The sequence below is a fragment of the Papaver somniferum genome, unplaced genomic scaffold, assembly GCF_003573695.1.
Source record: "Papaver somniferum cultivar HN1 unplaced genomic scaffold, ASM357369v1 unplaced-scaffold_107, whole genome shotgun sequence".
Lineage (NCBI taxonomy): Eukaryota > Viridiplantae > Streptophyta > Magnoliopsida > Ranunculales > Papaveraceae > Papaver > Papaver somniferum.
Window position 1 is genome coordinate 12,867,983 of NW_020619603.1, and position 25,238 is coordinate 12,893,220.

The 25,238-nt window shown below is 36.6% G+C and overlaps 3 protein-coding genes across 3 annotated transcripts; all 3 read right to left on the reverse strand.

The window, feature by feature from the left end:
• Window positions 1–10,863: 10,863 nt before the first annotated feature.
• LOC113328085 (DEAD-box ATP-dependent RNA helicase 42-like) lies at window positions 10,864–12,432 on the reverse strand. The gene is made up of 2 exons (XM_026575175.1): window positions 11,887–12,432; window positions 10,864–11,097 (listed from the first exon to the last, which is right to left on the reverse strand). Exons 1-2 carry the CDS (start codon window positions 12,430–12,432, stop codon window positions 10,864–10,866), a joined length of 780 nt encoding a protein of 259 aa, XP_026430960.1.
• Window positions 12,433–13,862: 1,430 nt separating this feature from the next.
• LOC113328086 (bromodomain-containing protein DDB_G0280777-like) lies at window positions 13,863–15,053 on the reverse strand. Its single transcript, XM_026575176.1, has one exon. The coding sequence runs from the start codon at window positions 15,051–15,053 to the stop codon at window positions 13,863–13,865; it is 1,191 nt and encodes a 396-aa protein (XP_026430961.1).
• A 1,268-nt stretch (window positions 15,054–16,321) lies between these two features.
• Window positions 16,322–16,828, reverse strand: LOC113328087 (ubiquitin-conjugating enzyme E2 7-like). Its single transcript, XM_026575177.1, has one exon. It carries the CDS (start codon window positions 16,826–16,828, stop codon window positions 16,322–16,324), a length of 507 nt encoding a protein of 168 aa, XP_026430962.1.
• Window positions 16,829–25,238: the final 8,410 nt, after the last annotated feature.

Consider the following 25,238-nt stretch of genomic DNA (forward strand, 5'->3'; position numbering starts at 1 on the left):
CTGGTTCCTTGAGTAGATCTTCGTCTTGTATGATGAATCACCATGGAGTCCTTGAGCTGAACTACACTTACTATCCTAGTCCGAGACTTAGCTATAGTAGACTAGAAATCAAGACTTATAGTTTTGATCACTAACATTGACAAACATGCTTGAGATAGCAACGCATGCGAGTTCGACCGAGCAATGCTCTAACACATTCAAAGTAGCCCAAAGGCGTAATATGAATGCGGACCTCAGACCCCAGGTATTCGACTACCTCTTTTGGGCAATATTCGACTACATCCGTTTTTTTCTAACACTATATAAACAATTTTTTTTTATCGACCATTTTTCCCCTTCCTTTTCTCCCTTCCTTCTACGAGCAGAAAGATCGAAGAACAAAAACCAAGTTTTTGCGGTAATCTTTTCTAACTTTCCTTGTCCCTTCATCTTTCTTTTTTGTTATTCTTCTTGTGTTTTGTCTTCTGCCTCGTATTCTACTTCGTAACTCGAATGGTTCCTTAAAAATAAAAAACTCTAGAATTTTTTCATTGTTTTAAGACTACAAATCGTGATAGATCTTTATCTCCATATAAATAGAAAGTTATAATTACCCTTAATTTCAACCTGTGTTGAATTTGGTGGAGAAACCCTAGATTTGAATCCCCCGAATTGTGATTCTTTGATTTTCATGTTCTTTAACGTTGATTTGAATCATTTTTAATCTTGCTAGTAATAGAAAGATATCTGATTCATGTTATTCATATCTAAATGGTGCTTATGAAATTCTATAAGTGATGCATGTTTAGTGTATCTATCACCAGAATCTTTATATTTGAATCCGCCAAATTGGGATTCATTATTTTTCATGTTCTTTAACTTTGATTTGTAACATTTTTTTATCTTGCTAGTAGTACACATATCTCTTGTTCATGTTATTCAGAACTATATGACGGTTGTTAAATTGTTTATGTACTTTAGGGAAGTATTACTTAGTCGATGCAGGCTATCCAAATGCTTCAGGTTTCTTAACTCCATACCGGGTTCGTTATCACCTAAAGGGCCGTCGTGGCCGTTTCGCAGAGAATTCCAAGGAATTATACAAATATAGGAATTCTTCAATGAGTAATGTGATAGAGAGGTGTTTTGGCCTGCTAAAAAAAAAGATTTACTTGTCTGTAGACTCGCAGGTGACTACATAAATTCTGATGGTGGGAACTTGTGGAGACCAGGAGATATAGGATGGTTCTGTAGCATCAACAAACACGTCATGTGGTCATTAGTTTTTTTGCTTAGTAGTTATAAATGCTAGGTATTTTTCTATATTTTGGAACCGGTATCATGTAGGTGGATTAACGCAACGGTTCACAAAGGTGAAGACTTTGAACATGGATGATACTTTTCCCCCTTCACTTTTGTACAAGGAGTTGGAACTAAAACACACTTTATGTATCTGTTTGATCTTTTAAGTAATATATTTGTATTGTCCGAAAAACAAACTCATCAGGTATCTTTCTTACTTTTTTTTTGTTTTTGTTTCTATTTTTGAAGTAGTTGCATCCCACTGCATTGCATGCCAAACACCTAAAGTCGAAATTCATCTTTGTATTACATCCTTTTTATAAACATGCCAAACACCTAAAATTGAACTACATGTAGTTCTAATGCATGACATTCCAACTGCATTTAGTTGGCAATGTCTTGCATTGCAAATCCTGACGTGCCAAACAGACCCTAAGAATTTTTTTTGAGTGTTATTGAACCCATTTGCATTTATTTTTTCTCTAATTACTAGGGATGCACATGGGCGGGTATGGGCGGGTATAAGCTAAAACGAACCTCGCACCCACATACTGCGGGTTTTTTTTTTTCATAACCAACCCCGTACCCATAAACAGCGGGCGGGTTTTGTTACCCGCCCGCTACGGGTTGGGCGGGTATGGGTTTAAACCCGCTTTATATTCAAGCATTTAGAGTAACTTCTATTCTCCTTGATTTAGTGAGAAAAAAAAACCAAAACCCCCAAAATATTCATATCTAGGAAGTTCACAGATGAAGATTAAGTGTTGAATCTGTTGATTTTTCGATTGTTGTCGATTTCTGGTGAAGATTCGAAGTTGTTGTTGTCGATTTCTGGTGAAGATTTCTGGTAATTGTCGTTCGTAGGTGAAGAAGAAGAACTGAGGAGGAAGAAGAGGAGAGGCCGAACAGAGAGAAGAGTGTAGAAAGTGAATGAGGGTTATCAGTTATCCTATCTACTAGTATTAGGGTTTCATAATGGACGACTAGGATTAGTTTTATCTAATGGTATATAATCTGCGGGTTTTTTGGGCGGGTATGGGCGGGTATTAGCTTAAACCAACCTCGCATCCACAGACAGCGGGTTTTTTTTCATAACCAACCCCGCACCCACAACGGACGGGTATGGATTAAAAATCCACGGATTTAGCGGGTACGGATGAGTTTGGATATCGTGGGCGGGTCTTGTGCAGCCCTAGTAATTACCTTCAAAAGAGGAAAAAGAAAAAAGTATTACTATTGTCCTTTTACATTCATAAGACTTATATCCCATGCAACTCAATTTCTCAATTCAAATGAATGGTTAGATTCGTCACAGAAAAATCAAAGCAAATGGCAATCACGAGGAGTAACAATGTGACAAATGTCCAATATGGCCAGATGGCCTCCTTCCTCTCTTTAGATCTAAGAGACACAACGAGCCTTAAACTAAACCAAAGTTGAGGGTTCTCTTCGTTTTCTCCGAAGCCGGTGTCTTTTCATTTCCCCGCCTTTTTACTTTACATTTTCCCTTGAACAGTCTCTCAATTCATCTCCAAAGCCGGTGCCTTTTCATTTCCCCTTTTTCTTTTGCATTTCCCCTTGAACAGTCTCTCATTCAACTTCTCTCATTAAACAAAACAAAAACAAGAACAAAAAACTCAATATGAGCAATTATCCAGAGAGTTACATGGAGAGCCTGGTTTTTCTTAAATTGGGTACTTAGTGAAGAAAAAGACTACTATTGGAAATAAGAAGAAACCTAAGCAACAGAGATTGAGGTAACTCTAGCATATCTTATGCACTAGGTAATGTTTTTGATTGCTATCTATATGGAGTCTGCAACTACTTTTAGTTACGAATGAAAATTTATACAATTAGAAATGATTTATTAGATTTCTTATGATGCATATTTGTTTTCTTATGGTGTTATCCATCTTCGATCTGATTTTGGTGTACCTTTTTTTCGTACATATATTATGGAACAAAATGTTACTGATTACATGAATTACACAAAGTTTGAAAAGAGAGGATCATCCCATAGTTATAATATGTGGGCAATAACTTTATGTTGACTGTTGATTTCTATGTTGTCTGAGGCACGAGGCGAGGCTCGAACACTATAAATCGTGCACCTTGGGGCCCTTCGCAGGCGCCTCAGTCGCCTTTGACAACATAAAGTCACTACATATGAAGTCATCTCAAGAGTATTTGCGAGGTGCCCACACTGTGATTCGTGCGACTTGGGCGTCTTAGACACACTATCCCTTTTGGCCACTTTAATCTTGTGCTGTGTATACAATACCCCAAGATAGCGTTACTGATTTCTGATTTGGCATTATTTAAAATTTGTAGGTTGCATATGCCCAATTGTGTTATATGTTTGGTTTTCGGTTGGTATGGACTTGTATCTTAGTGATATATATATATCTGTCTTTTGTTCTTCTATTTATTGCTCTCCTGGTAAACTTGTTTACTGTCTTAAGGCAAGCCAGCATTGGCTTCTGCGTCCTGTGATCCTTAGAGCATCCACAGAACTGTTTTTCGTCATTTTATATTTCATTTTAAATCATTTGCAATCATTTTATTTGCAGCCGTCAGTTGGTTTGTAACTTCCTTATCTGTCTGTTCATATTTCTGCTGTCACTTGTTTTTCTTGTATCTCGTAGTTGTAATATAATTTATTAATAGTTGAATTATTTTACCGGTAAACATGATAGTTAGCAAGAACCATCTGAGGTCCCATCACCAGCGGGCATCATTTCCAACAATGAAAATTTTGTATGCAACGTAGTGAAGGACCAGTATGGACCCTTGCAAGATCATGTGTGCAAACTGACAATGGTCTTAGAACGAAGCATTTCTTGGGATTATGAACAGGATTGTTGCCGTTATTTTTTGTTGATTGCATGGGAATAGATATTTTAGTTCGCGATAAAAATTAAAGCAAGAAAAAAATTGTGAACAGGGCCATTCCCATAGTGGGTTGGGCATTTTTTTTTGAACCGAACTTTTCTGCACGTTTTTTTTTTTTTTGCTGTTTGTTGATGAAGTGCGTGCGTTTTGCTTGTCCTGTAAAGCTACTTTCTAGATTTCTAAGTAATGCTTGAACCAGCATTACAGTGTCAGTAAGTAAAGGCCCCAAAATGTTTACAAGGAAAATCAGGGCGACGACGGAGTAGTTTCCTTTGATTTATCCCAATGATACGGAATCTGACAGCCGCTCAGGAATGAATAATTGTGTATCACAAATACATACCGCAGACAATGCCAATGGCACTTCGATCAACCAACTTAGTCATCTCCACGATTTTGAAGTACCACGTACACCAAAAATGCGTATCCCTTTATACAATATATCCCATAATGTTTAATCATTTAATGTGAAGGAGAAGGAAAAATGCGTATCCTCATTTAATCATTCATTTCATTCTAAACTTTATCAAGATCTCTTTGGGACTTCGTTCCCTCGTTTCTCTTCATGTTGTAAACTTGCATATCCGTATTCATGTGCAAAAACTAGTTCTTTTTGTCTTATAGCATTGGAAACTGGAAACTATGTCGTGGTATAGAGATCCTCAGTTGTTCTTATACTATAGTGGAAAGGGTTTGAATGTCGTTAAGGTTGACATACAATTAGAGATCGGCACCACTTTTCTATCTGGTGATATCATTGAAAGCGATGTTTAGATTTTCTTAAGACATGTTTCTTGCGGAAGCAACAACAAAGAATGTAATTATAAGGCCTTTTTACACATTGTAAGGAGAAAACCATGTTTTACAGGGATTAACTCTCTGGGTTTGTCGTGGCCTTAAAACGTCAATGTTAAAGAAGATTACAGACCTTAAAACCAGCAGAAGTGCCCGCGTTTATGATTAGGTCTGGTTCTAATGCTTGAATGGAAACATAAGTTACAAGAGATACTGAAACTGTACATACCCGAATGCAAGACTAAACCAGTTCTTAAATCTTGTTAAACCAAAGGGTCGCCAACCTTTTGGGTCTTCAGACTTGTAGTTGTAATAAATCTTACGGCTACACTCCACTAAAACTGATCCAATTTTTAGGTGATCATTATGAACTCTTGTTTTATTAATTGAAGATTGGGAATGTTTACAAAATAGATTCAAGTATTACAACAATTCTGCTTGAAGCCTAGATTCACTCTCTCTCTCTATTTCTATTTCTTTACCAAGACTTACCTTAGAATTCCCCTAGAAACAATGACCTCTCTCCTTTATATAGGATTTTACATAGTGGATGACAGCTAAGAATCCCATTATTTTCGGGATCACTATGCGACATATTCGCTCATATACAATCGCTCATCTTCGCATAGCATACTTCTTCGCATAATTCTTAACACTTTACTCGTGACTTTGCTGACATCATCTGGTGTGTCATCTCAACTTTGATGTGTGCAATGCTCTTCGCTTAGGTTGTATTCTTTACTTCGCGTAGTTATTAACATGTGCGATATTTAACTCCTACATTTGCCCCTTCTCATATTGCTTATTCTTCAGAGTGAGCGATACGAGGAATTCCCCTCTTGCAAATCGCAGATGCTTGTCTTTTTTTCATCTTACTTTGCCGACAACTTTCCTTATTTCAAGCTCTCCTTATGTACGAGTGTCCTTTTAACCACTCATCTTTCGACACGTCCTTTTAACCGTATGTTTTTATTAGTTCATTTCTTCGCATTAATGAGAATAAATATTGAAAAACGGGTCTCTCTTTCCTATATATTCTCTTCTACCTTACTCCTTTTATTTCTTTCATTCTTCTTCACCTTCTCTGCAAATTTATACTCTTCATTCCAATTCTTTAATGGCTCCTGCTGGTAAAAAGATGGAGATCGAATTTAACAGATTGAAAACTGACTTCAATCAGAGGGGTTACGAACTCTCTCTTCCTCCTTTATATAATTTCGCATCCAAACTTAATCTTGATCTAATCAAATCTGAGCAATGGAATAATCGAAAAATCATCGTTGCGTTAGGTCAACTTCAATTTCTACCAATTCCTTTATATAACCCTGAGATTCCTCTCTTCTAAAGAATTCTCGCTGATGAAAGATTCGCACGAGGAATATTTCAGTTGAGTGGTGATGCTATTAGGATACCAGTAGAGTATGCTGGTCGCGCACCTGGTCTTGGAAATCATCGTGATAAAATTATAAATCGTGCTGAGTATACTCTCGATAATTTATTTAAGAATTATTACACTGTTGTTATGAAAAGTAACGTGACTAAATGTGTTGTTCGCATAAGGAGAGTAGATGGTATCGCTGAAGATGAGAAAATTATGCGAGATGTTGATTGGAATTCAAACTCTAATCATGCTGCTCGCAGATCTAATGATTCTAGTTGGCTTAATTGCCCTGTCATCTTAGAAGGGTCCTCTGTATCTGGTAAAGCTGCGGATGGTTCTGACAATCCTTTGCCCGAAGATTTCCCTCTTTACCAACCTTGGGAATTTAAACTACTAGAAAATGAGGAAAACAAAGTAGCGGTATGTGATCTTCTTAATCCAATTTGTAAGCTCTCGTAACTTTCCTTCATATATCTTATTTCTTCTCTTTCGCAGGCTGCCAAAAAGGTCAGTACTTCGCGCAAGGTATCAACTTCGCAGAATAAGGAAGTAAGAAACACACTTTCTATTTTTAACAATATTGTTTCCTCTGTTTATTATCTTGATTATTCACGTAGGTGAATCCTTTGAATGACAAAACTTTAGGCAAAGGCAAGAGCACTCCTAAGAAACTCGCGTCAAAATCTGTATACAAGAAAACCTCGTTAAAAGATGATGTCTCTATGAAGCGTGCGAGGTATGATTTTTCTTCAAGTTCAGAATCTTCAGATGGAGATACTTTTTTTTTCTGAAGAAGAGGTATCGATCGATTCGTATCGGAAGAAGTTGTCTGATCTTTTTTCTGGAGATGTTCTTGCTACTCTTGGGGATGATGAAACAGATCGTGCCTTCAAGATGGTCTCAAGGATCTGTATTGCTTCTGATTGGGGGGATTGATCTCTTTGTGGATCTGCCTCTCCGATAAACCCAAATTTTCAATTTGCGATGAATGGCTTGGTAATATTATGCAACATTTTCCTTTTATCTTTTCCTTATTATTTCTTATTTTACTTATAATGCTTTTATTTCCACAGAGTGCCCGCATATCTTATGCGATTTCTTTACACAATGAAAGAAAACTTCGCAGATTGCAAGATGAGAATGCCAAACTAAAACATGAGAAGTCTATTTTTTCGGATGCGAATCTTACAGGCGAGAATACAAAACTTAAAAATGAGAATTTAACTAATTCTCAATTGGTTCTCCAAGCTCGAGAAAGAACACAAGGAACTCATTGGTATGCAACTTATATTTTTTCACTCCTTTTCTTTTATGCGATCGTTCGCATTTCTAACTTAATTATCTTCGCAGACTTGTATGACCTTTCAGATGAAGCGGCTAATCTTCTCGATACTGAAACTCTTTTAGAACACCTCAATTCCTCTTTAAATAATTATCATACTCGAGCATTTGAAAATCTTAGCTTGGAAGAATTAAGATTAAAATATATTACCCTTAGAGAACGCCATAGAAATAATTTAGGTGTAAATATTCGCCTTCACACTGAGTATTCCACACTGGTCGCAGACATTATTTCAAATTATGAAGGTCATTTGTTGTTCTTTGATCTTCACTCATACCCTTAAGAATAATTATCTGTTATTTTAACTCATTTGTTGAAAATTGCAGAGTTAGAAACTCGCTTAGCTGCTAAAGAAGAAGAATCATCCGCTCGTAATTCCAAGTATCAGCAATTAAAGGAAAATTGGTTCAACTTAGTCCAAAACAACAGTAACGATGCGAATCGCTCTCGTGAGGCTGTTGTTAAAAGATTTTGTCTAGAGAATGGTATTTCTTTGTCGAAATACAACTTTCCAGCAATTCCTTAAAATGTACCCATTCCTGATATCCAAGTTACTGATGGAGAAGAAGATTCTGAAGAAGAAATTAGTGATTTTGAGATTGAGCGAAATGAGGGAGATGAAAATTGATTGCTTCTTCTTGTTGTAATAATTCTTGTAAGTTCTTGTAAATTCAGTTTTCATCTTTTTAATATGATTCTTCTTTTCTTCGCTTCATATTTATGACTTCTTCGTATGCATACAAGACTATCAAAATGGGGAAAATAACACTTCCTTTGCATTCCCATTCTTGCCTCTTGTTATTTGGCAGATATTGATAGACCAAATATGATTGGTATCTTTTATCATGAACTTCTCTTGGTGCGAGCATATTTTAAACTTTATGAATAATTTCTTTTCTTGTATTATCTATGAGGTCTTATTTTTTCCTTCCTGTGTAAAGGTCTTATGCCTCTGTTTATGGCGACGAAATCGCAGGCAGTCTTTACGCCATATTGTATTGACCCATTGATCTCGTCTTATCATTTTATTGTATTATTTCCTCTTCAGGTTAATTCGCATAAATATCACAAGTCTTAATACTCGTATGAGTTAAAAGTCTTGTGATATTTACGACTTTTGACACAATTCAGCTCCCTAATGGAGGGTGCCTTCCTTATCTTCCCCTTGGATGCCCCTTCAAGGAAGCTTACCTCTATCGTGTTAAGATTACGGCTCTTCCCATCCAGTTTTTCAACAACCAGTTGATTTCGCAATCTCGCATACACTACCTATAGGGTTTATGGCAGCAAAATCGCACCCTAAGTGGGGTATCTTCGGACCGAATGCATCATAGTCAGGACTTGTCAAGAATGGCAAGGTACGCTCCAGACGTCCCGGGCACTCTTGACTCAACCGTGTACCCCGGCGCCCTGATCGAGTTTCTGCACTCCTTGGGAGAGCCTTTCTCACCTTAGGCTCTCAATCTAAGATTACTATCTTAGACTGAAAATTTAAGGTATCTCTCTCGGATGGGCATTATCATTTTATTCTCACCCCAAATCTGCACAACTCAAGTTCCGGGGTCGGTGTAGCCTTCCCTTGAGTCATGCCTTCTAGGTTTCTCCAACTATGATGTGCGATAGGTCTTACTATATTTCCTCTTGCATATAAGCGAACTAGGGTGCACGCCACATTTGGATTCCTAGCCAATCTGATAATAAATATCATTTCCTGTAGCCTTTTATAAAAGTCTTATTATAAATATTTCTCTTTTTATTTTCTTATTATGGATTTACCATATGAAACTAAGATTTTTCTTTCCAATCTTTTAATTCGTACAACTGTAGTACATAAATGCTTCTATCAAATCATCTTGCTCAAAGAAAATAAGGTACACTATTCATTCTATTCATTTGTCTTCTGTACTTTTTGAATCTTCTTTAAGTTCGCATATGTTTTCCAGAATATTCATTCGCATCACCATTGAGTTGACTTTGTGCGAAAGTCATTGTACCCTTCAATTTTTGTTTTTTTGCATCCACTCTTTTTCTTTCCATAGAACCTGTGTTGCTAACTTTGACTAACATTCTTTTTTATTTGCAGAAGAATCTATTCCAGCACTTCACATACTTGCCTCTCCAACTTTATCCACTGCATCAACCATCAATCTCTTTGCTATGCTGCATATTTTTTGAAATTTCTTCGCTTGAATTCTCTTGTTTCGCATTTGTCAACATCAATTTCTTGGAAATTTTTACTTTCAATTTTATCTCCTCTTATAATGCCAACACCCTTAGGTAGAGGAAACTCGATGCACTGATGAAATGTTGATGCAACAGCTAATATTCCATGTAACCATGGTCTTCCAATGAGAGAATTATAGGGCGACTCGATATCTACTACACACAGAATGTGATATCTGTTGGTAAATTTTGTAGAAGAATTTGCATGGTCACTTCCCAATTTGGTTTGTTCGCAGAACCATTAAAGCCATAGATTTTGTATGTTGAAGGGATTAACTCATCATCTCTCCCTCCCATTGTTTTATATATATGGTAAAACAGAATATCTACAGAACTTTCCGTATCCATAAGTATCCTATTTATCGCCAAAGTATTTTTCTCATTTTCTTCTTCATCTTCTTCCAATGGCTTCGGATTAATTCCCAATCTCACCACCAGTGGACACTCATGTGATGCTCTTCCTTCTGGTATTTCATCTGCACTGAACGAGATTTTCTGCCTTTTCCAGTCCTTCAAAGGTGATATTTTTGCCAGGTCGAAAATTTCTCTTCCTTCAGCATCTCTCGCATATACTCGAGTTAAAACATTATCATGAAAATCTTCTATGTTTTTAAACGAGTGTATGATCGAGTTACAATATAAATTTTTTGCCTTCACATCCACTTCTATAAAAAATGTATTATTGTCCTTCTCATTTGCATATGTATTTCCTTGAGGTGGAGGTGGTAGTGGTGGTAAATTCCTTGGCTGTTTTAGTAATAAATGGTCCAACTTTCCTTGCTCAATCATTTGCAATATAATATTCCTCACATTTCCACAGTTGATTGTTGTGTGACCATGAAATCTATGATAGACACAAAATTCTTTACTCCTCCTTCATGGTGGTGGATCTTCGCCTACATTATTTGGTTCTGGAATATCATCCATTAGGAGAGCGAGTTCCCATACTTTATCCACTGTAGTGTTCAACTTTGGCAAATTTTATCTGTTTCCACACTATTCTTCCAGCTTTCTTGTTATAATGTGTTTGCTGTCCTGCAGAGCTTCCTGGTTGAACTGTATCAGTACCTCCATAATTTTGAAGTTGCTTGTCTTTGTACTCTTTATTAAACTCTGCTTGATCTGCACTGCCCATAGCCACTAACTTTTGTCCCATCTTTGCATTATTCCTTCCTTGAGTTCCCTGCTATGTAATGGCAAAAATATTTGTCAGCCTCGGAAGTAAACTTGTATTTCCACCTTTCAAATCAGATATTGCAACTGGGTAATATTCCATATATCTTTCTTTTCTCAAGTGCTATATATTCTTCTTGAAATTCGTGCAGCTCCGACATTGTTATTGTATCCTTTATTCTGAATATTTGTATATATAATAGATTTGTTTAAAAGAGAGCATTAATAAATGCAAGAATAAGATGTCGCTCATCCACCCGTCTTCCCATTTCGCTGCACATGGTTCTCCAACGTGTCGTTAGATGACGCAAACTGTCATTTGTTATTCTGCGAAGTCCGAATGCAGTCTCAATCCCTGGTCTTGATAGATTATTACTTATGTACTTCCCCAAAAAGACATTTTGTAAACGATGAAATGAACCAATGTATTCTACAGGTAGTCCTTCAAACCATTTCAAAGCTTCACCTGCTAGGCTTGCAGCAAAATATTTGCACATCACTGCATCATAGTTTTCCCACTGCAATAAAGATCTTGCATAAGATTTCACATGTTGTATTGCACATGCACTCCCATCAAATATACTTGTAAATGCCGGTAAACTGCACTTAGATGGTATCAGTGCTCTCTGAATTTCCTTTGTAAATGGAGTTTTTCCAGCTTCCTCCACTGCTTCCTCTAGTTGTTTTCTTCCATCATTTCTTTTTGCAGTCATCATTTCTCTTAATTCTGCCATCTCCTTAAGAATTTCTTTGCTGATGATTGATCCAAATCTTCTTTCATGGATATTTTTAATCTTGCTTGTCTCAATCTATTCTCATGATTGTTTTGGCGTATTGCTTCTTGTATTTCCTGTTGTTCAGCTTCTTCTCTTCTTTGCCTACGCCTTTCAGTATTTGTTTTCATTTGTACTATATCATGTTTTTCTTCATTGCATGTGTGATCATATCGGTGTCTCAATATTTCTCTTTCTTGTGGAATAACTCGACCTTTTTCTGTATCATTTATGTGATGACGTTCGCGTTTCCTAACTCGGTTATCATAATCAGGGTGACGTAATCCGCTTTGTAATTCTCTTTCTTCTAAGTCTTCCCTTCTTCTCTGTCTATCTCTCGCACGTGCAGTCTCTCGTTCGCGCTCATATTCGTCTCTTAATATTTCTCTACCATGTAATATCATCTGTCCTTGCCTTGGATCCTCTTCTTCCTTTTCAAAATTAATATTTGCGCGACCAAGAAGTTCCCGTGGATGTTCATACCGATTAGTTGCTAAGTCAATTATACTTCTCGTTTCCATTTGATATTCCAAATTTTCATTTTCTTGCGAGTTTTCTTCAATGACTTCCATGTGCTGTCTTCGTCTATCATTTCTTCGATTAGATTCACTTTTTCTGGAGGTACTTCTACTTGATCTTGACCTTGAACGTGTATCACTCCTTGACCTTTGTTCTTGTAGTCTAAGATTCTATTCTCGTAAATCATCATTTTGACGGATTAAGTTCTGCAATCGTTACATTTCTTTCACTCGCTGTAATTGGTTATTCGTTCCCAATTCGGTGTCCTTTGTAGAATTCGTCATCGCAGTATGGACACTCACTCTATCATAATCTATATCATTATTCTGTCCTTGTTGTCGCTGAGATCCAATTGGAATTTCTGTTCTTTGGTGTTCTTCCATTCTTTCCTCTTGTTGCTCAAGATTTGTATTTCGTCTTCGTTCAGCAAGTTTGTTACTTAATCTAGTTGTCATTCCTTGTTCAACAACAGACTCGATCCTTACCATTTCTAAATTTTTAGATCTCACTTTTTTCCTTAAAATCTATGATATACTATCAGGAATTATCATCCAGAGTTGTTTTCTAGCGCCAAAAATGTAGTTGTAAGAAATCTTACAACTACACTCCATTAAAACTGATCCAATTTCTAGGTGATCATTATAAACTCTTGTTTTATTAATTGAAGATTGGGAATGTTTACAAAATAGATTCAAGTATTAGAACAATTCTACTTGAAGCCTAGATTCACTCTCTCTCTCTATTTCTATTTCTTTATCAAGACTTACCTTAGAATCCCCCTAGAAACAATGACCTCTCTCCTTTATATAGGATTTTACGTAGTGGATGACAGCTAAGAATCCCATTATTTTCAGGATCACTATTCGACATATTCTCTCACATACAATCGCTCATCTTCGCATAATTCTTCACACTTTACTCGTGACTTTGTTGACATCATCTGGTGTGTCATCTCAACTTTGTTGTGTGCGATGCTCTTCGCTTAAGTTGTATTCTTTACTTCGCGTCGTTATTAACGTGTGCGATATTTAACTCCTACAAGACCGATATATGATTTCCAAAGCCCAACTTTGCAGAGATCTTCTCTTGTTGCTCGAAAAAAGAAGTATTCATGGCGTATCTTTGTTGTTGCACCAATTCCAATGCTTTTAGTTGGATCCACCTTTTCTTCTAAAAGTGAACCTGGTACTTGAGTATTGCTTAGGCCAGATATGATCTTATTTTGCTCCTCAAAATAGGCATTCATACTGTTCTTTTGTTACTACGTAGAGGGTCTGAATCTGAAATAGGAGGAGATAGGAGAGAAAATATTTTCTAGGGTTTTCAAAGTCTTGAAAACTCTAAAACTTGCAATGGATAATATTTCCTGTAATGACCAGTTTTCCGGCCCAAAAATAAAAAACTTCCACTGAACTTGATGACCCTTTGCTAACTTTAGTGCAGACAGAGTCTCTATCTAAGGATATTAACGACTGTGTTGATGTCATAACTGATTGGACTTGATGCTTTCCCTTTTCCTCTCGTTTGCCCAAAACTCATCTATATTAACCGCTACAATCGCAACCTCTGGTCGATACTGTTTTCTTTTTCTCTTTTTTTTTCTTTTTCTTTTATTGCTCTTATTTCCTTCCTTTTCCAGGTTCTGATGTTGTTTTACTTGTTTTATTTGTTGTTGCTCTGGTTGTTGTTGCCACTGTTTTAGTTGTTGATGTTGTTTTTGTTGTTGTTGTTTTTGTTCCTCTAGATTAAACTCCCGAAGTGCAAGCGAATTCTGTTGTGTTGGTTGTTGCTGAACCTGTGGTGAAAGAGCTTGATGCATATATTGTTGCATTGGCTCAGATTGCTGTTGCAACTGCTTCTGTGTTTTTATGTCGACAACTGCAACTTCGGGCTGTTGTTGTATAACTTGTATTTCTTTCGTCACAGTAGTAACATCTAACTGTTGTCGTCTCTTCTTCTTCTTCCACATCCACTGTCTAACTCTTTTATTTTGTGCTTTTTGAATTCGATTTAGTTGTTGTTGGCCTTTTTCTTCTTGTTCTAGCTGCTTATTTTGCAAGATATGTTGCACTTCTGGACCATTGACCACCAACCCATGCTGACTATATGGATGTTGCTGGGGATCCTGCGGGAGAATGAGTTCAGAATTGGGATTTATCATGTTTTGGTGTTTATTCTTCATCCTAGCGGAGAAGTCCTCTACCTCAATCTCCTTTGGTGCACCATATTGTAATACATTTGGTCTTTGCTCCCTCAATGGGCTAGACATTCTCACATCACCAGTCTCCATAGACTCCAAATTTTCAATCTCTGCTGCATAACATGGGTACCTGGCAAATCTTTTCTTCTCTACAGATTGCATGAGTTTGATCTTTTCAAAGTTCCGATCTGAAAAAGGATAATATCTATCCAAAAAGGAATCCTCAAATTCTCTCCAAGTCATTCCTTGAATATCCATAGTGCATCTATTTATATCCCACCAATGACTTGCGACTCCTTTAAGCATAGAAGTAGCAAGAATGACTCGTTCTTCATCCGTAACTCTCATTAAACCTAGTTTCTTCTCAATCACTCGAAACCACTCTTCCCCAACAGCTATATCTGAAGACCCCATAAATACAGGTGGATCGAGTAGCTTAAATTCCTTAACCAGATGATGATCATTAGTATTCATTCTCTCTCAAGCCTCAAGGGGCACGACCAATTCACGAAGGATGGCAGTTTGTCAGCTATGAAACTGACACTAAATCGGAGAATAATAACTACGAGATTAACATTCATAAATCAAATACTGATAGCAATGTAGAATGTGAATACAGGCCAGGCCTTCTTATATATACGTTCCATTAATTCCTAGTTAATACCGTGACAAGGAAAAAGAAAAATCAACTCGGAAACCAATTAGACCCAGGAAAGGGAAATCCAAAATTAGGAAACGAACTAAAATAAGCCAATTAGGAAATTCTAAGAGACATATCAAGAAACAGAAAACTTATACAAGTTTCAGTTCGCCAGTGTCAAACAGAGAGGACTAACTCAAGAGGATGTCCTACATCTTATGGCAGGGTCTAAAATTGTCCGGTGATGGCTTGGGATCATTTGACCATTGATCGACAAGTTAACGGTCAAATACTTTTTTTTTATCGGAATCGAGTTTGGTGTTGTCAAATTTTTCTTTTTAGTGGTCTGTAAAGAATTTGGTGCCCAGTTACTTTACCGCCCAATAACTTTACCAAAAGTATTATAGTGATATCTGCCCCTTAATAATTGGTTAAAGTATCATCCACCACACCAATTATTTAAGGTTGCTACATCGGATTACGTTATTGTTTCCCGTGAAGTTTAGTAACTCTGTGACAGCTTTGCAATTTATCTGTCAGCATATTGTTAGTAATATTGTTGATTGAACATGTCATCAATTTGTTGAAAAAATTGTTTCTGGACCCTTCAAGAAAGAATCAAATGTTAGGGCATGGTTTCAACTTCCATGACTATGAAACAAATGCCAACTGCTAAGCATGGTATGTTGAAGGTTGGTGCTACAAGCAAGGATATACATCCACGGATTGAAGAACATTGGTCTCCTTGATTTCAAAAGTATCTCCATCAAAATTCAGAGCTCTTCATTATGACCTAATCAATTTGATGTTTGATTGGTCTATGGGTGCATCACCATATCACAACATGAACGGATTTAGTATCAGGAATATATTTTGAGTTAGTTTGGCAACTAGAGGTAGAAGCAAAAATCTGTAACAAAGTGTTTTATGCTTTAGAAGAAAATAAAATAATATTTGTCTTTTGCTTCTACAAACAAACCATTATGAAATTTGACAATGTGATTCGAATAAAAAAAATTCCTAAATTTTTTACGACAGAAGAAACAGATAAAAAAACGTCCCCACAACTCACAATAAAAATTCCTAAATTTTTCGACTGAGATCAGCCTTCTTGTGATTGTCTCACAATGCGTTTTACTCTCTTTATAAAATCACCTCTTTTAGACCTCCATTCTATCGCAGCCTCAACGTTTGCAGGAGACCCGTCATTCGGACTCGAAAGCAACGATATAATACTCAAAACTATGCTTTCCACCGTATGAATAGGCATCCATCTCTCACTCGAAAGCTCATAACCATTCGGGTCTTCTCCTGGATCATGAAGAATCGATATGCAGACTTTTCCATCGGGGTAATAAACATTCGGATGCCACATATCTGACACAAACTTTACTGTTGGAGGGCTGTTGGGATAATTGGCAGGAAACGTCATGATAGCATCAAAGAATCCTCCATCATAACAAGTACCGGAAGGTCCAATAATCTTGAGACTCCATTCAAACATATTATCATCATTAACTAACCCGGCAGAGAATCCATCAACTGGATTTCTCGAAAGATCTTTGAGTTGTTTTGCAAGGAGAAGGCTTGCTTGAGTTTTGTCAGCCATTAAAAAAACAAAAGCTATACGTCAAGAAAAAGCACACACAGTGGAGAAACCAGAAACGACGATGATATTAAGAGGGCTGTGGAGTTGTTATATTTATAGCGTGATGATATACGAGAGGAATTAGAGTTGAAACTGTATCCGGAAGTTAGACCTAAGGATGGTGAAACTGTGTAGGATTCAAGATTTGGGAAGCTGACAAAAAAAGGATGGTGATCGAATTTTGGTACAACCAGTAAACCACTTCCCAATACGCGTAGGCTTCTGCAAAATAGAATGTCCCAAACTGCCTAACAATTCCACGGTTCCCTAAAATTAAATCTTCAACAATTCAATTGACCAGGACTTGACTTTTGAAGTGTTCAACAATTCAATCGGCCAGGACTAGACTTATGAAGTCAGAAGTCCTTGATTTTATTCCAGTCTATAATTTGTTGATTTCTTAAAATCTTTACTTCCCATAAAGGAGAAAGAAAAAATCGAGTAAAATAAAATAAAAAATAGATCTGAACAGGAGCAGTAGTTTGTAAAGAACCGAGGCTAGTAGATGCGCCATGATGATGGAGACTTGGACCTTTCCGGCCCTGGCTTATGGTACCAAAACAAAAGTACACGTTCAAAATGCGATATTTTAAGACTTTGGTCCAGCAACTCAACCTCTCCTCCGAAATCTCATTTCTCTGCCGGGGATCAGGCCAACCTTTCTAATAGCAAGAAGTAAAAATTGTCAAGTACCGTATAAAGAGATGGCATTAGCAGTAAGACAGACTAAGATGTACAATTCACAAAAAAATTGGCGAACCAGTAACTCATTGCAGATTGAATAGTTAAATAGTCCCTCCGTCTCTAATTAGATGACCTATACAATAAATAAGTGGGGTGATAGATTAGTATTACTATAAGAAATATGTAAAATTTGATAGCCATATTTATGTTCATTAGATAGGCGTTTTAAAATGCTTTTCGATGATACAAAGTTTACGAAAATCCGTTGTATAGTTTGAGAGATAAATCATTTATAAATTTACTAGTAAATTTTAACTAGGTCATCTAATTAGGGACAGAGGTAGTAGCTATATTAGTTGTTGGTACGGACATTTGACTATTATCATCAGTGGCTTCTGCCATGGGGATACTATCCATTGTCTTTCTCCGTCACAATCGGGATGCAAATCTTTTCTATTGCTACTGAAATGTTGTAGTTGTCATAAATCTGACAACTACATTCCATTATCACTAAATGAGAATTTAAGTAATCATCTTCTTATTATGTGAAATGTAGATAGAATTACTAGGATTGATCTAACTATTACAATGATCTATTTGCCCTAGATTTACTTTCTCTCTCTCTATTTCTTGACCAAGACTTACTCTAGAACTCTCCCACAAGTAATGACCTCTCTCCTTTATATATGATTTTACATAGTGGATGATAGCTAAGAAACCCATTATTTTCGGGATCACTATGCGACACATTCGCTCATATACAATTACTCATCTTCGTATAGCGTACCTCTTCGCACAGTTCTTCACACTTCACTCGTGACTTTGCTGACATCATCTGGTGCCCCATCTCAACTTTGTTGTGTGCGATGCTCTTCGCTTAGGTTGTATTCTTTACTTCGCTTGATTACTAACGTGTGCTATATTTTATTCCTACATTTTGCCTCTTCTCATTTCGCTTGTTCTTCAGAGTGAGCGATATGAGAAACTTCCATCTTATGTCATTGCACATGTTAATCCATTTATGTTTTATTTTACCGGCAATTTACCTGATTTTCAAGCTCTCTTTATGTACGCGTGTCCTTTTAACCACTCATCTTCCGACACGTCCTTTAAACTGTATGTTTCTATTCGTTCAATTCTTCGCATTAATGAGAATGTATCTCGAAAAATGGTCGTGAATTCCTATATATTCTCTTCTACCTTTTTCCTTACTCCTACTCTTTTACTCTTCGTCACCTTCTCTTCAAGTTTATACTCTTCATTCCCATTATTCAATGGATCCCGCTGGTAAAAAGATGGAGATTGAATTTAACAGATTAAATACTGAATTCAATCAGAGGGGTTAAGAACTTTCTCTTCCTCCTTCATCTAATTTCGCATCAAAACTTAACCTTGATCTAATCAAATTTGATAAATGGAATAATCAAAAAATCATTGTTGCGTTAGGTCAACTTCAATTTCTACCAATTCCTCTATATGACCCTGAGATTCCTCTCTTCTATAGAATCCTTGCTGATGAAAGATTCACACGACGAATATTTCAGTTGAGTGGTGATGCTATTAGGATTCCATTAAGTATGCTCGTCGCGCAGCTGGTCTTGGAAATTCTTACCCTGATGAAGTGCGAAAAGAGGATCATCATGATAAAATTATAGATCCCGCTGAGTATACTCTCAATAATTTCTTCAATAACTATTACGTCGTTGTTATGAAAAATAACGTAACTAAATGGGTTGTTCACATAAGAAGAGTTGATGATGTCGTTTAAGATAAGAAAATTATGCGAGATGTTGATTGGAATTCAAATTCTAACTGTGTTGCTCGCAGATCCAATGATTCTAGTTGGCTTAATTTCCCTGTCATCTTAGAAGGTTTCTTTGTATCTGGTAAAGCTGAGGATGGTTCTGACAATCCTCTGCCCGAAGATTTCTCTCTCTACCAACCTTGGGAGTTTAAATTACTCGAAAATGAGGAAAAGAAAGCAGCGGTATGTGATCCTCTTGATCCAATTTGTAACCTCTCATAACTTTCCTTCTTATCTCTTATTTCTTTTCCTCCGCAGGCTTCCAAAAAGGTCAGTACTTCGCGCAACGTATCAACTTCGCATAATAAGGAAGTAAGAAACACACTCTCTATTTTTAGCAATATTGTTGCCTCTGTTTATTATCTTGATTATTCGCGTAGGTGAATCCTTTGAATGACAAAACTTTTGGCAAGGGCAAGATCACTGCTAAGAAACCCACATCAAAATCTGTATCCAAGAAAACTTCATTAAAATACGATGTCTTTAGGAAGCATGCGAGATATTATTCTTCCTCAAGTTCGAAATTTTCAGATGATGATACTATTGTTTCCGAAGAAGAGGTATCGGACGATCTGTATCAGAATATGTTGTCTGATTTTTTTTCTGGAGATGCTTTTGCTACTCTTGTGGATGATGAAATGGATCGTGCCTTCAATATGGTTTCAAAGATCTGTACTGCATCTGATTGGGAAGATCGGTCTCTTCGTGGATCCGCCTATGCAATAAACCCAGATTTTCAATTTGCGATGAATGGATTGGTAATGTTCTGCACCATTTGTCTTTTATCCTTTCCTTAATATTTCTTCTTTTACTTATAATGCTTCTTTTATATTTTCACAGAATCCTCGCATATCTTATGCGACTTCTTTAGATAATGAAAGAAAGCTTCGCAAGTTGCAAGATGAGACTGCCAAGTTGAGACATGAGAAGTCTAATCTTTCGGATGCGAATGCGAATCTTACAAGCGAGAATACAAAGCTTAGAAATGAGATTTAACTAATTCTCAATTGGTATGTGATCTTCTTAATCCAATTTGTAACCTCTCGTAACTTTCCTTCTTATATCTTATTTCTCCTCTTTCGCAGGCTGCCAAAAAGGTCAGTACTTCGCGCAAGGTATCAACTTCGCAGAATAAGGAAGTAAGAAACACACTTTCTATTTTTAACAATATTGTTTCCTCTGTTTCTTATCTTGATTATTCGCGTAGGTGAATCCTTTGAATGACAAAACTTTAGGCAAAGGCAAGAGCACTCCTAAGAAACTCGCGTCAAAATCTGTATCCAAGAAAACCTCGTTAAAATATGATGTCTCTATGAAGCGTGGGAGGTATGATTCTTCTTCAACTTCAGAATCTTCAGATGGAGATACTTTTGTTTCTGAAGAAGAGGTATGATCGATTCGTATCGGAAGAAGTTTTCTGATCTTTTTTCTGGAGATGTTCTTGCTACTCTTGGGGATGATGAAACAGATCGTGCCTTCAAGATGGTCTCAAGGATCTGTACTGCTTCTGATTGGGGGGATTGATCTCTTTATGGATCTGCCTCTGCGATAAACCCAAATTTTCAACATTTGCCTTTTATCTTTTCCTTATTATTTCTTATTTTACTTATAATGCTTTTATTTCCACAGAGTGCCCGCATATCTTATGCGATTTTTTACACAATGAAAGAAAACTTCGCAGATTGCAAGATGAGAATGCCAAACTAAAACATGAGAAGTCTATTTTGTCGGCTGCGAATCTTACAGGCGAGAATGAAAAACTTAAAAATGAGAATTTAACTAATTCTCAATTGGTTCTCCAAGCTCGAGAAATACACAAGGAACTCATTGGTATGCAACTTATATTTTTTCACTCCTTTTCTTTTATGCGATCGTTCGCATTTCTAACTTAATTATCTTCGCAGACTTGTATGACCTTTCAGATGAAGCGGCTAATCTTCTCGATACTGAAATTCTTTTAGAACACCTCAATTCCTCTTTAAATAATTATCCTACTCGATCATTTGAAAATCTTAGCTTGGAAGAATTAAGATTAAAATATATTACCCTTAGAGAACGCCATAGAAATAATTTAGGTGTAAATATTAGCCTTCACACTGAGCATTCCACACTGGTCGCAGACATTATTTATAATTATGAAGGTCATTTATTGTTCTTTGATCTTCACTCATTCCCTTAAGAATAATTAACTGTTATTTTAACTCATTTGTTGATACTTCGCAGAGAAATCTAAGGAGTATCAAAAGAAAATTGCAGAGTTAGAAACTCGCTTAGCTGCTAAAGAAAAAGAATCATCCGCTCGTAATTCCAAGTATCAGCAATTGTAGGAAAATTGGTTAAACTTAGTCCAAAACAACATTAACGATGCTAATCGCTCTTGTGAGGCTGTTGTTAAAAGATTTTGTCTATAGAATGGTATTTCTTTGTCGAAATACAACTTTCCAGCGATTCCTGAAAATGTTCCCATTCCTGATATCCAAGTTACTGATGGAGAAGAAGATTCTGAAGAATAAATTAGTGATTCTGAGACTGAGAGAAATGAGGGCGATGAAAATTGATTGCTTCTGTTGTTGTAATAATTCTTGTAAATTCTTGTAAATTCAGTTTTCATCTTTTTAATATGATTCTTCTTTTCTTCGCTTCATAATCTAGGTGTAAATGTTAGTCTTCACACTGAGCATTCCACACTGGTCGCATAAATTATTTCCAATTATGAAGGTCATTTGTTTTCCTTCGATCTTCATTCATATTCTTTAAGAATAATTGTCTGTTATCTTAACTTTTTCGTTGATGCTTCGCAGAGAAAGAGAAAGAATATCAAAAGAAAGTTGCAGAGCTAGAAACTCGCTTGGCTGCTAAAGAAGAAGGATCATCCACTCGTAACTCAAAGTATCAGCAATTGAAGGAAAATTGGTTTAACTTAGTCCAAAACAACAGTAACGATGCTAATCGTTCTCGTGAGGCTGTTGTTAAAAGAGTTTGTCTAGAGAATGGTATTCCTTTGTCGAAATACAACTTTCCAGCGATTCCTGAAAATGTACCCATTCCTGATATCCAAGTTACTGATGGAGAAGAAGATTCTCAAGAAGAAATTAGTGATTCTGAGATTGAGCAAAATGAGGGAGATGAAAATTGATTGCTTCTTCTTGTTGTAATAATTCTTGTAAGTTCTTGTAAATTCAATTTTCATCTTTTTAATATGATTCTTCTTTTCTTCGCTTCATATTTATGACTTCTTCGTATGCATACAAGACTATCAAAATGGGGCAAATAACACTTCCTTTGCATTCCCATTCTTGCCTGTTATTATTTGGCAGATATTGATAGACCAAATATGATTGGTATCCTTTATCATGAACTTCTCTTGGTGCGAGCATATTTTAAACGTTATGAATAATTTCTTTTCTTGTATTATCTATGAGGTCTTATTTTTGCCTTCCTATGTAAAGGTCTTATGTTGCCTCTGTTTATAGCGACGAAATCGCAGGAAGTCTTTACACCAAAGTGTATTGACCCATTGGTCTCGTCTTATCATTTTATTGTATTATTTCCTCTTCAGGTTAATTCGCATAAATATCACAAGTCTTAATACTCGTATGAGTTAAAATTCTTGTGATTAATCGTCTTTGACTTTTGACACAATTCAGCTCCCTAATGGAGGGTGTCGTCCTTATCTTTCCCTTGGCTGCCCCTTCAGGGAAGCTTACCTCTATCGTGTTAAGATTAAGTCTCTTCCCATCCAGTATTTCAACAACCAGTTGATTTCACAAAATCGCACCCTAAGTGGGGTATCTTCGGACCCAGTGCATCATAGTCAGGACTTGTCAAGAATGGCAAGGTACGCTCCAGACATCCGGGAACTCTTGACTCAACCATGTACCCCGGCGCCCTGATCGAGTTTCTGCACTCCTTGGGAGAGCCTTTCTCACCTTAGGCTCTCAATCTAAGATTACTATCTTAGACTGAAAATTTAAGGTATCTCTCTCGGATGGGCAATATCGTTTTATTCTCACCCCAAATCTCCACAACTCAAGTTCCGGGGTCGGTGTAGCCTTCCCTTGAGGCATGCCTTCTAGGTTTCTCCAACTATGATGTGCGATAGGTCTTACTATATTTCCTCTTGCATATAAGCGAACTAGGGTGCACGCCACATTTGGATTCCTAGCCAATCTGATAATAAATATCATTTTCTGTAGCCTTTTATAAAATTCTTATTATAAATATTTCTCTTTTTGTTTTCTTATTATGGATTTACCATATGAAATTAAGATTTTTCATTCAAATCTTTTAATTCGTACAACTGTAGTACATAAATGCTTTTATCAAATCATCATGCTCAAAGAAAATCAGGTACACTATTCATTCTATTCATTTGTCTTCTGTACTTTTTGAATCTTCTTTAAGTTCGCATATGTTTTCCAGAATATTCATTCGCATCACCATTGAGTTGGATTTGTGCGAAATTCATTGTACCCTTCAATTTTTGATTTTTTGCCTCCACTCTTTTTCTTTCCATAAAACCTGTGTTGCTAACTTTGACTAACATTTTTTTTTATTTGCAGAAGAATTTATTCCAGCACTTCACATACTTGCCTCTCCAACTTTATCCACTGCATCAACCATCAATCTCTTTGCTATGCTGCATATTTTTTGAAATTGCTTCGCTTGAATTCTCTTGCTTCGCATTTGTCAACATCAATTTCTTGGAAATTTTTACTTTCAATTTTATCTCCTCTTATAATGCCAACACCCTTAGGTAGAGGAAACTCGATGCATCGATGAAATGTTGATGCAACAACTAATATTCCATGGTCTTCCAATGAGAGCATTATAGGGCGACTCGATATCTACTACACAGAATGTGATATCTGTTGGTAAATTTTGTAGAAGAATTTGCATGGTCACTCCCCCCTTTGGTTTGTTCGCAGAACCATTAAAGCCATGGATTTTGTATGTTGAAGGGATTAACTCATCATCTCTCCCTCCCATTGTTTTATATATATGGTAAAACAGAATATCTACAGAACTTTCCGTATCTATAAGTATCTTATTTATCGCCAAAGTATTTTTCACATTTTCTTCTTCATCTTCTTCCAATGGCTTCGGATTAATTCCCAATCTCACCACCAGTGGACACTCATGTGATGCTCTTCCTTCTGGTATTTCATCTGCACTGAACGAGATTTTCTGCCTTTTTCCAGTCCTTCAAAGGTGATATTTTTGCCAGGTTGAAAATTTCTCTTCCTTCAGCATCTCTCGCATATACTCGAGTTAAAACATTATCATGAAAATCTTCTATGTTTTTAAACGAGTGTATGATCGAGTTACAATATAAATTTTTTGCCTTCGCATCCACTTCATTGAAAAATGTATTATTGTCCTTCTCATTTGCATATGTATTTCCTTGAGGTGGAGGTGGTAGTGGTGGTAAATTCCTTGGCTGTTTTAGTAATAAATGGTCCAACTTTCCTTGCTCAATCATTTGCAATATAATCTTCCTCACATTTCTACAGTTGATTATTATGTGACCATGAAATCTATGATAGACACAAAATTCTTTACTCCTCCTTCATGGTGGTGGATCTTCGCCTACATTATGTGGTTATGGAATATCATCCATTAGGAGAGCGCCTTCCCATACTTTATCCACTGTAGTGTTCAACTTTCGCAAATTTATTTGTTTCCACACTATTCTTCCATCTTTCTTGTTATAATGTGTTTGCTTTCCTGCAGAGCTTACTGGTTGAATTGTATCAGTACCTCCATAATTTTGAAGTTGCTTGTCTTTGTACTCTTTATTAAACTCTGCTTGATCTGCACTGCCCATAGCCACTAACTTTTGTTCCATCTTTGCATTATTCCTTCCTTGAGTTCCCTGCGATG